General features: G+C 39.4%; 1 protein-coding gene across 2 annotated transcripts in view; it reads right to left on the reverse strand.

Annotated features, from left to right (window-relative positions):
• Positions 1 to 60: 60 nt before the first annotated feature.
• furina (furin (paired basic amino acid cleaving enzyme) a) overlaps positions 61 to 15,951 on the reverse strand; it is an 87,976-nt gene continuing 72,085 nt past the window's right edge. For both annotated transcript variants that reach the window (XM_084109145.1, XM_084109146.1), the window contains exons 9-16: positions 15,156 to 15,368; positions 11,902 to 12,002; positions 11,434 to 11,537; positions 11,062 to 11,179; positions 7,852 to 8,031; positions 7,637 to 7,761; positions 5,589 to 5,717; positions 61 to 3,351 (exon numbers count right to left, since the gene is read on the reverse strand). In XM_084109145.1, coding sequence (XP_083965271.1) covers positions 2,732 to 3,351; positions 5,589 to 5,717; positions 7,637 to 7,761; positions 7,852 to 8,031; positions 11,062 to 11,179; positions 11,434 to 11,537; positions 11,902 to 12,002; positions 15,156 to 15,368 — 1,590 coding nt within the window. In that variant the 3' untranslated portion in view covers positions 61 to 2,731. The remainder of the gene's footprint in view (positions 3,352 to 5,588; positions 5,718 to 7,636; positions 7,762 to 7,851; positions 8,032 to 11,061; positions 11,180 to 11,433; positions 11,538 to 11,901; positions 12,003 to 15,155; positions 15,369 to 15,951) is intronic.

The following is a 15,951-nucleotide window of genomic DNA, read 5'->3' on the forward strand; positions in this document are numbered from 1 at the left end:
CTGTGGACTACGAGATTGTCTGACCTACATAAAATGCAATAAAGAGCTCACAAAGGAAAATTCTGAAGTTTGCATAGATCTTTATTTTTTTTTTGTATAATCTTTAATTCGCATATTGACATCAATTAAATAAAAAGAGCAAAATAATCTTTAAATTACATGTAAATGACAATGCACCATATATAGTACAAAAATAGGCCTTATTTTTTATATCGTTGTCCCGTCTCAGGTAGTCATATAAATGATTGGTGTTTTCTACTTGGGGATCTACATGCATCAGTTGACTCTTCAAAAAAAGGTGAAAAAACCCCTATGAGTCTAGAAAATTCTCGTTGAGTCTGAACACACACACACACACACACACACACACACACACACGCTCTTAAAGCACAACACAATCATCAGGGTGAAAGCATATTGCGCCTGGTTTACGCAAGAACTGTTGTCACAACACCAGCATTTTGTCCAAAACCCAACCTACTTAAATTTGTCATTCAACAGCCTATTCTAAGCATTTGCTAAATGTGTATGGTCAAACCAGTGACCCAATTTAAAACTGCAACTAACCTCAACAAAAAGTTTTTGTTTTTTTCCGGTCTTATCATCACTCTAAGGCAAGCAGATTTTCATCCGGTGGTCTTTGGTCATGCCTTTGCACACTTTGAGGCTTTCCAAAACACAAAACACCAAATCATTACTGCAGTGGGTGAAAGAGCTCAGCGGGGTCAACATTATTGTAAAATCTCACGTTATTTAACGGCCTTGAAATTTAAATGTTCGGTTGGTTTTCAGACATTGCACTACGAGTGTGTAGATAAACAAGACATTTCATTATAAGCCATGCCGATGCATCGATAGTGTAAAACAAAACAAAAATTAAAAATCGGTTACCCTACTCAACTAAACGAAGGCAAGGCTGAGGATGGTGCAAGTTGTTTGTGGACTGGCCACAGCTGTGTCCTTATCTATTTGTTGGTTTGGAGAGGCTGATCATGCTCACCAGTTATCGCAAATCACTGATATGATATATGATAAAAGAAAGCCGGACTCCAACTCCATCAGCATAACATCGCATAACCCTGTTGGGTCTGTATTGCACAGATTTGATAGATAACATTGTCATTTCGTAAAGATACTGCATATGACCAACATATGTAAGATCATGAATATGTGATTCAGAAAAAAAACAAACTGAAAAACAACTACTATATTCCTGGAAAGTTGCAGATGAGCTGACAAGGCCAAGCAAATGACTAATAATAAACAGTAGTAAGCAAAGAAAATGACCTGATGAAGTGACTGTTCAGCATATAAAGCGAACCAATCCTAACTGATATCTGGTATTCATTAGAGCCCTTTCTCTGATTTATTTCAAAAAGACACCCATACTGTGCAGAACAAAACCTCTAACATCTCTATATATAATCACTATAACATAACAAAATGGAAGCCAGGTCCTTTCAGGATGCGCCTTTAGCAAAGACCTTTTCTAGTGTTTCAAACCCTTGACTGGAGGACAGAATTAAATTGGCTTGGAGAGGCTGGCCGACATCAGAGTTTCTAGTCATATCTCGCACAAAAATCTAAATATTTACCATGTTCACTTACTCATGTCTTTTCAAACCTGCATGAGATCTTGCTAAAATAAAATACAAAAGTCATTTTGTAGAATCACCAGAGCAAATTTTTCACAAAATAAACGAGGATAGAGGCTGTCGAACATCAAAAAAAGACAACAAAAGCACCGGAAACGTGGTCTATAAAACTTGTGCACTATATATATATATATATATATATATATCTCGAGTCTTTTGATGTCAAATTAATTTTACATGAGGAACATTTTTTGAGATTCAAGTCGGTATTTGCTGATAATATTCTCCTGCACATCCGTGCATTGTTTCAAATGCCATCCCTGCTCATGTTTAATTCAAATATGATGCATAAAATATAAACAACAAATATAAAGGTTTGACGTCATGAATTTGACATTTTGATGAGCCATATTTGAAGTGAATGACATTTGAGAATATAGTGCAGAGATCTGCACCCTATAGTCCCTATTATATTTTGGTGATACGGATACAAAGCATTTAGACTTTTGACAAAAAGTCATGCAGGTTTGCAATGACAATGACACATTGCAAATAATGACCGAGGTTTTATCTTTTGGAGAAGTATTCCATTAAACAGCCTACATAAAAGAAAAATCATGAATTCAGCAATGCAGATGCTCTAGGGGGAGTAGTAAGCTCTATAAATATGTGTAAGACAACATGCTGCTCTCCTCTCCATCTCTGACCATGTAGAAATAGTGATATGTTCTTCTAAAAGGCTCCCTGCGCAAAGCCAGTGGATCCGACCCACCGCAGCACTGACTGACTTCATATAAATGTAGTTTCACTCACTCACCCACTCACTCACTCAAAGATAAGCTTTTATTTTTTCTTTAAATCTCACTAGGCAGGAGGAAGAGACCAAACAATAGTCATGTTTATTGTAGTTTCGACTCGTCCCCGTCTCTTGCGTTTGGAAGCTTTCCATGTTGAGGCACCGAGAGGTCAACGCCCAGGTGAATCATGGCTCAGTATAACTAAGATAGGTGGGAAAAACAAACCAAAATGCCCAAAAAGTGTGATATGTTCAGACGAACCCCAGAATGAAAACACATTAAAAAGAGAGAGAGAGAGAGACAACAGTGCAGTAGAGGCTAGAGAGGGGAGGAACAGAGTTAAAGAGCACTTTGTGTTTTGATGAAGGCAGTCCTCTCGTTGTGGATCTCGAATTCCTCATTCTCAGACTCGGTGTTGCCCTCGTCCTCCCGCCAAACGTTTGGGATGCCTTTGTAGGCAACTGCGTTGCGGTTCAAGCCGAACCCGACCAGTAATCCGGATCCCGGCCCCGCTTCGGCAGATTGCAGTTTGTTCTGGTTGCGCGTGTGCATCTGCAGCAAGCCGAACACACCGACAAACGTAGCCACGATGAAGGCACAGCTGAGCACCGCCACGGTAACAGGCAGGCGAGAGGCGAGCTCGGCGTGGCTTTTCGGGGACGAGCCGTCACCTTGCATCTGAAACAGTCCGCCGTCCGGAGACTCGCGCAGGATCTGGTTCTGATGCAGACAGGTGCCGGTGACGTCGTCCAGGTGGCTGTGAGGTGGGCAGGAGAGGCAGTCCTGAGACCCGGGGGCGCTGCAGGTGAGACAGACGGGGTGGCAGGGCAGGCAGGTGGGGTGGAGGACGGACGACACCTCATTGTTGGGGAGGAAGGTGGAACGGGTGCCAGGGGTGAATCCGGCTGGACAGTCTCTCACACAGCCCTTCTGGTACAAGTAGAACCCGGGGTTGCACTCTGCATGAGGAGGAAGAAAAGTAAACTTTAATCATTTATAAACGCTTCAGTACAGGCATAAAATTCTTCTGGGTTGTATACAAGTCTAAACTGTATTGTTGATTTCACAGAAAATCAACTTGACGAATAATGAAAAGTAAAAATATGTATATATATATATGTATATATATATCTAAAAAATCTATCTGTAAAAAAAACCTCAAATGACAACAATCACTGCGATTTTAATTTTGAGAGAAATAATTGTGAAAATGTGACCAAGTTTTCATTGATTAAAACTAGACTAAAATTCTCAGACATTTAGTCGAGTAAATATGATACAACCTAAAAAGGACATTTGACACAGGACTGACATTAATAAATAGCTGATGAAATTAACACTACTGTCAAGAGTGCTTTATACAGAATGTGTTTTGTCAAAGCTGGCATTATCGTAGATAAACCTGTTCTTATATGACACGCAAAAAACTCCCACTGGTTACTCTACGCGTTCGGTCATATTTCAGGTTTAAGTGGGCAGTGCTTGGCCAGAATAAGCCAGGTTGAATAAAAGTCTAAACTGCATTACACTAAGTGTAAACAGGCTTTAAGAATCAGATTTTTTGGAGAGAAATCAACTACATACTCCTCTCGCCATCGCAGTACAGACTATCTTTTCAGCATTCATAAGGCCCTTTTAGGGTTGCATCATTTAGAGAAGGACAGGAGAGGAGGAGATGGCAAAGGAGAGAAAAAGGAAAGAGCTGATGAAGGAGGAAAACTGCTGAAAGAGAAGTGGTAGGGTCAAGTAAGTATGTGTGTGTGTGTGTGTGTGTGTGTGTGTGTGTGTGTGTGTATGTGTGTAAGAATGAGCTGGCAGTGAGTGGCCACATGAGGGGCATGGCCACAGGCTAAACTGGACAGCTGCCTTGAACACGGCTGCCAATGCAGCTGGCACTGTGAACTAAATCCAGGATGGAGTTATGAACACACGATTTAACAGCTAAGACATGACCAGCACAACACACTCAAGACAAGCAAAGGGACCTATAAAAACAGCTGTAAAGTTTATAGCTTTATTTTTAAAGCATTACATTATTGGGGAGATAGGGTCACATTTACAACCCATTATTTATTAATTCATTAGTAGAAACATTTTGTAAAAACATAGACTAGCATTCAAAAGTCCCATAAGCTCACTAAGGCTGCATTCATTTGATCAACAATAAAATAAACTCAGTAAATTATGTAAAAGTATTATTAGTTTAAAACAGCTGTTTTTCTATTTTAATATGTTTAAAAATGTCATTTATTCCTGTGATAAAGCTGAATTTTCAACATTTCAACATAATTACATTATTACGGTACAGAAGGCTGTTCTAATGTTACGTCATCTTTCCTGAGTGTTCCTTGGCGAATATTTCAATATTAACACGAGCGGAGTGGAATAAAGAAAGTGTTTAGCAGGATTGATATTCAAAACGGTAAGCACGCACTGCTTTGTTTATGGTTTGTGTATCTGCAGCCTCCAGCGTTGGTTTCCCTTTTTGAATGACGAATATATCTGCAGAAATAGACAATTGTCTCATTTACACGCAAGCGCAGAACGCGCATTCTAGCTGACAGTCGGCTGTAGTTCTCTCGGTGTGTTCAGGTGCAGCTTTTTACCCCAACGCGAGGCGACAACACAGTCGGCTTTCATCAGCGCTAGTTCGTCGGCGTCGGCTTGTTGTGTTCCAGGCTTTAATGGACAAAACCCTAGTCGACACACAACTAGTCTGATGTTTCAACAAAATTAAAGTTTGTGTTCCTAATGGAAAACCAGCTTAATGCATACGGAGCAGTATACACTTTATACTGCCTTCTATTTCTTAAAAAAAGCATGTGAAACAAAAGGAATTGCACATAAACATTTCAAACAGTAGCATGCTACATTGTTGTTGTTGAAAAAAATATGGCTGTTTCGAATTTTTTTTAAATTACATTTTGTGTAAAATGTCTAAATGTTTTGGATGGCAAATAAAATAGTCAAGATTACGTGCAGTGTACTTTACTGCACATCTTTGCAAATGCAATAGGTCATCTAGGTGTTCCATGCATGTAAATGTGCATAATGTAATACAGAAGGTGTATCATCATACCATTCTGACAAATCAAGTCTGCACCTGAAAACTATCTGGAGTTATAGAGGAAAGCTAGTACTGTAAATCCCATTAATAGTTGACAGGGGGCGCACTTTCACCATCATTTACACTTACCTGTGCAGATCTGACTGAGGTCGTAGGTTTTGCAGCTGATGTCAGCGGTCTGGCTGGAGTCAGCTATCGAAGGGCCGGATAAACTAGAAGCCGTGCCATAGAGAACCAGTGTGAACTGAGTCAGAGTGCCTAAAACAGACAGAAAGAGAGTCTGACTCGTGTACACAAGAAACTTACAAAATGATAAGAGTTGACATTTGTGAATCATCATGTCTGTGTTCTCTCTGTAATATTTTTAAATCAGTACAAGTCCTCGTGGAATTGCTCCGTTTATTATTATTATTAGGGCCCAAACACTAACGGTGCAAGGACCCACTTGGGATTGCTCTGTTTCTTCTTCTTTCTTCTTCTTCTTCTTCTCCAAAATGAATCACATTTTTGAGGGCCTAAACATGCTCGAAAACTCATGAAACTGCAAACGCATCAGAACGGGCGGAAATTTACATCTGATATGGGTTTCAGAAATGGGTGTGGCAATACTGCTCGATAGCGCCACCTATATAATTTCAACGAAGTGCCCCTCATGCTATGTTTCGCATATGTGTATGAAATTCGGCACATACATGTAATGTCCCAATAACTAAAAGAAATTCTCTTGGAGAATTAAACACAACAGGAAGTCAGCCATTTTTAATTTCCTCTGCGATTTTTATGCAGTTTTTGCCATTTTCAGGCATTGTACTTTAACAAACTCCTTCTACAGTTTTAATCGGATCATCTTCAAATTAGGTGAGTGTAATCTTAAGGCCATTGCGATGTTAAATTGTGAAGATCTTGAGTTTTTGTCAAAGGGCGTGTCCCTGCCGGCCTGACAAACTTCGATGTTTCGCCATGAAACAGGATGTTTCTGTAACTCTGGAAAACAATGTCCAATTTGCCCCAAACTTGACATGTTTGATAAGACTTTAGACCACTCTAGCAAAATGGTAAAACATGCCAGCAATGCTTAGTAAAGTGATAATGCATGTTATTAATGCAATAAAATAGGACGTTGTAACCCAAACTGCCCCAAACTTCACGTTTAATAATCCCATAATTCACAAAATTATTCAAATGCAAAATAATCTCCATTACTATTCTACACTTGTATTCAATTATTCAATAACCCTTCTTACAGAAAAACACCATTTTATTTTGAAATAATGCCTGATTGTAGATTATCATCTGTACCTATTGCTCATTTTGTGCCCACTAACATGAATCACTCAGAAGATACAAATCTGATCATCACGGTGCAACAGCACACAAAATGTTCTTATCATCGTTCAGTAACTGTGGTGCCGCATCGCTTCGACATGCATTAGATTGATGGCCCATTTTGTCTCTATAGTCCAATAAAGTCAGTAGCTCTGTAAATTCTTAAAGCAACAAAGAGAAATGGACTAGGTAATGCACTAGACTGATGGTCCGTTAAATCCAGATATAAAGCAGTTATGTTAGTGTCTGGGCAGGACAAAAGAATGGGGTTTGGCTGGAAGTCGCTCTATATTTACAGCGTTCAGGGGCGGCTGGAGAGTGTGATAGTGGGAGAGGGAGGAAAAACTCAGTCCGCTGATTTACTTAGCTAGATTTAATTAATCAGATTTACTGCAGGGTGTGGTGAAGGAAGACAGATTGACTGTGACATAAAAGAGGAAGACAACGGGATTGGGCAAATCAGGCGGATTTGGAGAGAAGATACTCTAAACTTCTGTGAAATGTGGCGCACTGGGAGACATAAAAAAAAGAGACTTTTTTTTTCTGACCAAAATCTATGTCTGACTCTTTTTTATTTATTTTATTATTATCTTTCTAATTTTATTATCTTTTTTTATTATAATTTTTTTTATCATTTTTATTGTAGTTTTGGCATGTTTTTTATTAGTAGAGAAGTATCTAGTAGAAAAGAGACTGGAAAACATTGGGGGAAAAGTGACATCAGGGCATGTTGGAGGTCCAAATAAAATATGCTGGATTTGACTCGTCTCTTGTATGAGCACCATAGCTCCATGCATCGAGAGCATAAATGGAATTTTAAAAAAATGCAAAATAGATGGACGAGATGTTACCATAGTCGGTGGTTCCAGCCACATTCTCGATCTCCAGCGTCCATTCTCCACGAGGATCTTCATCCCAGGAGTGGGTGGTCATGAAAGCCCAGTCATTGAAGCCCTCAGAAGAGTAATCGTGAGGTCTGTGAGAGAGAGAGAATGTGTGAAGCTGCTCACATCACAGAGCAATGTTATATGTAAGTATTATGAGAGTGGATGTTTCAGTGGCTAACCTGGGAGCAAGCAGTGTGGAGCGGGTGCCCTGTGGGCTGATCAGGTAGATGGCCAGATTTCCTCTGCGGTTGTAGGACAGGGTGAGCTGGGCTTGAGCATGCTCTAATGAGCTCACAAAGTTGGCCGTCCCAGTACATGCATCCACAATTTTTGTGATCACCAAATGACTTCCAATATTCCTAAAAACAGGCAAATAGTAGGATTAAAGTCATTAAGCAAAAAGTGTTCAAGAACTGACAGTTAAAAATAACGAAAGTTATACTTTTAAATACAAATAGTTACGCATGTATCATACACTGTTGTCCAAAAGTTTGGGGTCGGTAAGATTTTTGAAAGTAATCTCTTATGCTCACCAAAGCTGCATTTATTTTATTTTATTTATTCATTTATTTGTGCTGCTTAATATTTTTCTGGAAACCGTGACATTTTCCCAGGATTCTTTGATGAATACAAAGTTCTTAAGAACAGATTTATATGACTTTTACATCATTACAAAAAATCCTGTAATTTTTTATCAGTTTAATGCAATTAATTAATACATCCTTGTTGAATAAAAGTATTAATTTATTTAATCTTACTGACCACAAACTTTTGTAAGTTCAGTGTAGGATCATCAAAAAATTCTCTACCAAGAACCACCATATAGCTGTAAACAGTCACAACACTAGATATTGTTATTTATCATCCAGCAGGTGAAAACTGTTAGTTCAATAGCTTAGAAAAGCAATAACCCACATCTTCATGCAAAGCCACATGATTCAAAATAGTAAGTTACCCTGGGGTTCACTGAAATCCATTAAGAGACTATTACTTTGCATAAACCTTTAACAAATTTCCAAAAATTGTTTGGACCAATAGGTGTTTATTTCCCAAACGCGCACCACCAGCAATTGACATGTTAAAGGTGAAGTATGTAATTTCTGCGATACTTAGTGCCATTTAGCGGAAATACAAAAATAAAGCATACTTTTGAACAATCTTGCAAACGCCCCATTCGCACACCACCCCTAATGCATAGCAGCACAATGGTCTGTTTACCTGGACTTGTTAACGACCCGTTTTATCTTCTACTGCTAAATGCAGTGATTTTTGACTTGCACTTCTATAACGCATGCAATGCATCAGTCATGGTCAGTGTTGCCAACTCTTGCAAGACAAATAAGCAACCGCAGCTTCAAAATAAAGCCCAACACATCAAGCTCAATACTATTATATTATCATCAATGTTATTATCAATTATTTATTATCAATAAATGAGCCTGCAACATATTAAACTGAGACCACACTGCATTTGAAAAGCACAAACAAATTGCAACAAAGCGGGAGGGCACACACAATCCTCCGCAGAATAGGTTTGGAGAAAAAGACGAGCACTGACGGGGAGCTGTAAAATAGCCAGCCACATATTTATAATAAAATTAATTCGAACCATGTATCTACTTTTAGCGACCATAAGTGTAAAGAAAGTTGCTTGTCAGATTTTCCTAACAAGCAACCATATTTTTTAAAATACGGTTTTACTTTTACTTGCTTACCAAAAAAAGAAGCCTAAAGTCACGTGGTCCCACAGCAGCAAAACCCCCTTTGGCTCTGCCTGCTACAATATGTTAATCTTACATACTTCACCTTTAAACAATGTTTTGAAAGCACTACAATATTGACTTATTGTTGACTCTGCAACTCAAACTGGGATTTTAGTATTTTAACATTAAATAAAATTATACAAATTAATATCTTACTGAATCAGGAGTGTTATGCTGTATCAAACCTTTTCTACAACACTGAAGGGTGCAAAACACATTCCTGGTACATCAGAAAAGTTGAGCCAGGTTAAGACTTGTGCCACCAATGAACGCAACAGGAGCCAGTAGGCTTTTGGCAGTCTAAGCCCAATCCTGTAAGGAGCTTAGAGCGGCTCGGCCCTGCTCACCAGAGACATGGTAACACAGGAAGAAGAGCTTAAATCAAGAGAGAGAAGGACAGGCTACAGCCTCTGACAAGTCCATGAGGAATGAAGCGTAAACCCCCTCTGTGCAAGGCTTCAAGTCGGAGATGTTGCGAGCAGAAAAATGAAGAAACGTACGGCAGAGCCAAAGTGAGGCGGCCCGTAATCACTTTGCTCTGTGACTTCTGCAACCAGCATGTTAAATTGGGCTTTGCTCCAAAACCCCTTGATCTTTCCGTAACATTGGTGAACCATAAAGGATAACTGGAAGAAGGGATAAAAAGAGGGTGAATTTTTAGAGACAGACATGATACGCTGAGTGAGAGGACGAGATTGGAGAAGAAGCACTTTGAGGGTCCGTCTTGAGTTCCAAGGTGTCAGCAGTGATGGTGTGACGAACGTGGATGTAACAAGCTTATCTGCAAGTCATTACCTCTTATAAACATGCTCTGCAGGCGTGGAGATGTCTAATGCATTGAAGCATCTTTCAAGTTGCCCAGCTCTAAATTTAAATGTGATAGACCATCAAAAGTGATGGTTCGCTCCCACCTCGTTTCTTATTCCTGTTTCCTTTTGCACTCCATGACCTTTTTAGCAGCACTAAATTTAAAACATCATCCCAGTTGTGTGCACCAAAGAACCTCAGTTTGCCACATGTTAGTGTAGAAGCAATTAAAAATGCAGTTTCATCTAGTATGGAGGGCTTAGTTCACACAAAAATTAAAATTGTCAATTTATTCACCCTTATGTTGTTTCAAACTGACGTCCTTCCTTGGAAGACAAAATTAGTTTTTAGGTTTGCAGAACATTCACACTGCTGTTTGTAATTTAGGACTTATATTTCCCCCCAAAATAATTAGAAATCATTAAAAGTTGCATTTTCAGTTGAACTTGGGGAAACCACTTGAAACATTTGTTGTGCTGAGCTATTTCAATTACTTTTTTCGATTTGTTCATTGCAAACAGCTGAAAGTCTGTCAATTTTGCCAATAAACCTGATTTGCAATGGGGGTTGAATTTTTTCAATTGCAACTGGAAAATAAATACAATTTTAAGAATATCATTCATAAACACTACCATTCAAAATAAAAATAAATAAAACAAAACTTTGGTTTCACTATGGACAACAGCAGAGTGAACATTCAGTCTTAAATCTCCTATGGGTTTGGATGAACATGAAGGTGAGAAAATGACGACAGAATTGCCCTCTTTTGGTGAACTAACCCCTTTAAGCCTGTGATCTAGTTTGGAGGGTTTAACCTACATGGGCTCAGACACCAGGGAAAGGACACACTTCTGCTGAGGTCCAACATTTGTCCAGTTCTTTGCCAGAGATACTATAGCCCCAGCATCCAGCAGACCGTATCCATAAGAATGGCTTACTGTAAGAGAGAGATAAATCAATACTGTTGAAAGTAACTATAAAGGCAGTTTAAATGACTGACATTATAAGTAAAGAGGTGAATAAAAGAGGCTGATATCATTAAGAGATCCAGAGCCGTTTGCCGATTGGTGCAGCCAATGATAATGTTATCGATTACATCACAAAATCTTCAAGCAGCTGGAAAGTGGAAAGAAAAACCGCAGGGAAAGGAAAAGGGAGGGAGCAACGAAAAGCAACGAGATGGGCTTTTACCTCGGCGACCCACTCCATTTATCTTCCAGTCATTGGTGCTGAGGTGGGCAGGGTTTGACGTCCTCACAACCAGATGCTGCATGTCTCTCCAGGTTAGGTTTTTACTGCAGAGAGAAGTCAAACTGTTAGTGCCTTTCAAACGTGAGATACATGGTGGAACGAAACTCAAAACTGCCTGCATGCTTCGCAGCTCTCCAAGATAATCTCTTCTGCCATTTTAGAAAGGTCACTGATAGCTACAGGTAGAGTCATAAAGGTTATATTGTTGAGGGTGAATTCATTTAAAACTATATAAATAAAAACTGCCGCTCAATGCATGCATTTGATTCAAATGAGAATTTGAAGGTTAATTCCAATCTGTCAATCTAGCCAGTAACCATTTTATTTTAAAAGCCTATGGTCACTCAAAGAGCTGGAAGAAATATGACCTCGCTCGAGGACAGAACAAACACGCTTCGGACAACTTACTTGGCCTCAAGGGCGAGGGCGATGATTCCTGCCGCCAGTGGGGCCGAGGCAGAGGTGCCTGTGTGGGAGTCTGTGCACTTCTGCCTGAGGTCTGTAGTAACCTGAAACAGGAAATAGAGCGAGACAACATTTCACATCACTGATATGATGGGAAAATCGAATTATTCCAGAAGGGAACACAATACCAACATGACAATGAAATCACTGCATTTCTCAAAATTATTTTATCCTGAGGTGCACTTATAATATTGGTAGGATTTTTACATCAAAAACTGTCATAATTGTGTAATAAAAGGCCATTTTCTACAATGACTTTAGCCTTCTGGTTCAAACACACCATTTAAAGAGACGTGCGTCTCTTGTCAAACAAAAAAGTCTTTAAGGACTTCATTTACATCACATTCTACTTTATTTTTTCATTAAATAAATGCAGCCTTAGTGATGATAAGAGACCTTAAAAATAATTTTAAAAACCTTAATTAATTCAAATGTTTGACCGGCAGTGTGTGTCAAAAAATCAGGGAAAACCTTTTTCCATTTATGACTCCTTTAACAATCTTGCTAATGGTGTCTAGCATCTCTATTATTATTGCTCTTACTTACAATCAGGGATTCGAACAAACACAAACACATAACACTTAGTATCAAATTCTGATGTGACTGTTTTCGCCTTTTAATTTTAGCAGACAAATTATGTGTGGGAAAAAAAACTGGGGACCAGAATTTCATAGAGACTTGGGAATTGGGCTCTTTCCACTTGGGCCAGTAGGCAACCACCCAGCACTTCCTAGCAACTGCATACCAATGCCTTAGCATGGGCAAGCAGCACTCACATATTCTTCAGAAAATGTAAACCCCCCCAAAATTTTTATTCATTTAGTTTAAGCCCGTAAAGTGACCCAGGTGGTTCAGTTAAATGTTTGACATTTTCGACACTTCAGGGTAAAAAGCGCAGCATCTTTAAGCCCTCAGGGTCACACAGACAGAGCTGAGACAAAGCTAGACAAATTCAAACACAAAAGGGTTGATGGGTGACACTTAAAAAGCCAGGCATCATAGGATGTGCACTGACTGCGACAGACCTCCTTGCGTGACTAATTGCTAAAAATGGCAGAGGCTGAATGACAGGAGCAGTGACAGGAGAATTCAGCATTTTTACACTTAAAAATGAATCGTGGGAGACCACAGGAGAGGGATATCGCCTAGCAGAGTCTCTGCTGCAAGGAAAACAGCGGGTATATCAGGCTTCTGTCCTTTAGAAGCACACCTCCATTGTGAACAGTAGTGTCTGTGTCTTGAATGCTGGACAATGGATGACTCAGTCAGGCACAGCCGGTTATGAAAACAATGCTTGGGTGTGTGCCTCGGTCGGCACTGAGCCGGGTAAGGAAACAAAAATGAAAAAAGAGCAAAAGAAAATTTCATGCTATGACAGTGAGGTATTGTTTTGAATCACAAGGACATTCATGTTTTGAAAATAGAGTTGAACATTTTCTGAAGAACACGAGAGGGTTGCTTGCTCATGTAAATGCCATCGTCACTATGCCAGGGTGTTGCTTTGGGGTTACTTAGATGTTCTGAGTGGTCCTTAGAAATAATTTATATTCATGAAAAGCTCTGAAAAACCATCGTAATTAACTAAGTTGGATAACCTCGAACTTGTTTTAAATTCTGAAAGGTAAGATGTTTCATGAATTTATTGGGTTGTTTCAATTGTTGTTGTAATCATTACAACATAACACTAGCTACACATAAAGGTAACACTTTAGTTTAGGGTCCAATTCTCACTATTAACTAGTTGCTTATTAGCATCCATATTACTAGGATATTGCCTGTTTATTAGTACGTATAAAGCACATATTAATGCCTTATTCATACATGACCATAATCTACATCCCTTAATCCTACTAAATACCTAAACTTAACAACTAGCCTACCTTAATATTACCTATAACTATTAATAAGCAGTAATTAGTTTATTCAGGCAAAAGTCATAGTTGATAGTAAGTTAATAGTGAGAATTGGACCCTAAAGTGTAAAGCAGGGAGAGAAAAAAAAAACACGTGCACACAACACAAGGATGTAACAGACCCATAATACAACATATTACTATTCCTAGTGGTGTGCACGAGTAATCTTAAGTGACGAGTAATCTTATGTAAACAATGATCGGTCATGATTATGTTCAACATACATTTTTGCTGAACGGATGAGTCAAATAGGGATCTCTTTTTTTAATTTGATAAAATTACGGCAGAATTTTCAGCACATACACCGGAGACGCAAGAAAGACGGAGGGCAAATGAAAGCAATAGCCTGTCCGTCTTGAGACAGGTTATTTAAAAATAACTATTTAAACAAGGCACATTAAAAATGGTGACACTGATCGCTCGCCAAGCCAGTCACAACAAAAATAGTGTACAGTGTACAGTAATCTGCAAGCAGTGGAAAACGATGGCATTGAGTTGATTTGCGAGTCTTCGGTAAGAACCGCCATACAATCTGAAATCACCATAAGTCTGTCATTTTATTATTAAGAAAAACAAGTTAATCTTGAGGAAATATTTTAAAACATGTGTGAATCTGGCCCCTGGGTAGTTGCCTACTGGATCAAGTTGCCACCTAAAAATCTCCATGCTATTCTGGTCTCTAGATATGGTCTTCCAATGACCTTTTTTCCAATTTTATCATCTGACAGGCTAAAATTGTAAGTATGATGCTTAAAGTAATAGAACACCTCTCCTTAACAAGCTGCACAATTTGATTTACAAGGAAGAGATACTGTAACTTTTATGGCTTGTCGCTTTGTCTGGTTAGGACACGGTGAAATGCTTGGGGCTGGGGTTTGTAAGCATAGACAATAAAAATTGTGATGCTTGACATAACAATCATCATTAAGCGCAAACACAAACCATGCGTGATAGTGAGAGGATATGGTTTTGATTCACAAGAACATCCGTGTTTTTTAAGGCTTTTAAACAGAGTAAGGCTTGGAGAAGCACTTAAAGGGCCATGAAGACGAAAGCATCTATCTTCCCCCTCACTAGTGACCGCAGTATTCATTGACAGCCAAAAAGCCTGTAAGAACTTTAAAGACGCTGCAACAATTCTTAATAAATTGGCTTGGCAGTTTATCTTCTGAACTCCAACTGTTTTCAGATCCTTTATTTTTGGATTAGATTAGCTATGCCACTTCTTCAATTAAAGGATAACTGGTGCTGATTATCTGGAGGCGGAGAGAGAAAGAGACTCACAATCTGTTTCTCATTGAGGCCTCCACTGCTGTAGGTTGTGGCGAGGGTGGAAGAACAGGCCTCGCTGTACCAGGGCACGTTGCCGTTCTGCGTACTGCTGCTGATCGACAGCGTGTAGATGCTATTGGTGTAGCCATCACAATTGCAGCTGTCCTTCTCGCGGCCGCCATTCCCCGAAGCCCACACGAAGATGGACCCCCGTCCTCCGCGGCCCTAGAATTTGGGAGAAGAAACAGTCAGTCACTCAAATACATTTCCCTTCATGTAAGCCCAATCAAATGCCGTTAAGATGTTGAGAGCCAGATTCGAGCACTGCACTGCCAAGTCTGAGATGGAAGGATTACCGGGGACAGTACTCAAAACAAGTGGATACTATTTGTGATGAGTGGAGTCTGGAAAGTATTGTCTCCCAGAAAGGATTTTCAGTGTCATGGACTATTAAAGCACTATCATGGTTTCGACTGCCGGGCCAGATGATTTTGAAAGGACCTTGTGGAACAAAGCTAATGTTCTCAAGTCATTTATCATGCATGTTTATTTTCATGCGCAAATGAGACACAAACAGCACCGGGCTCTTGTGGTCTACTTCTCAGATGAAGCACAGTAATACAAAAGCAAACTGTCAGAACTGATAATGAGCTTGTGAAAAATGCACGCACCACATTAACGAGGCATATTTCAATAGCCACGACTTTCATTTCACCATGTTGCCACAAGGAAAGGGCAGCAGTGCAAATAATTAGATTCAGATGCTGTTTGCTCGATACCTTTGATCGTTGTGTTTTTTTACGGTCAT

Source organism: Abramis brama (genome assembly GCF_963993115.1).
Source record: "Abramis brama genome assembly, chromosome: 3".
In the NCBI taxonomy this organism is placed as follows: domain Eukaryota; kingdom Metazoa; phylum Chordata; class Actinopteri; order Cypriniformes; family Leuciscidae; genus Abramis; species Abramis brama.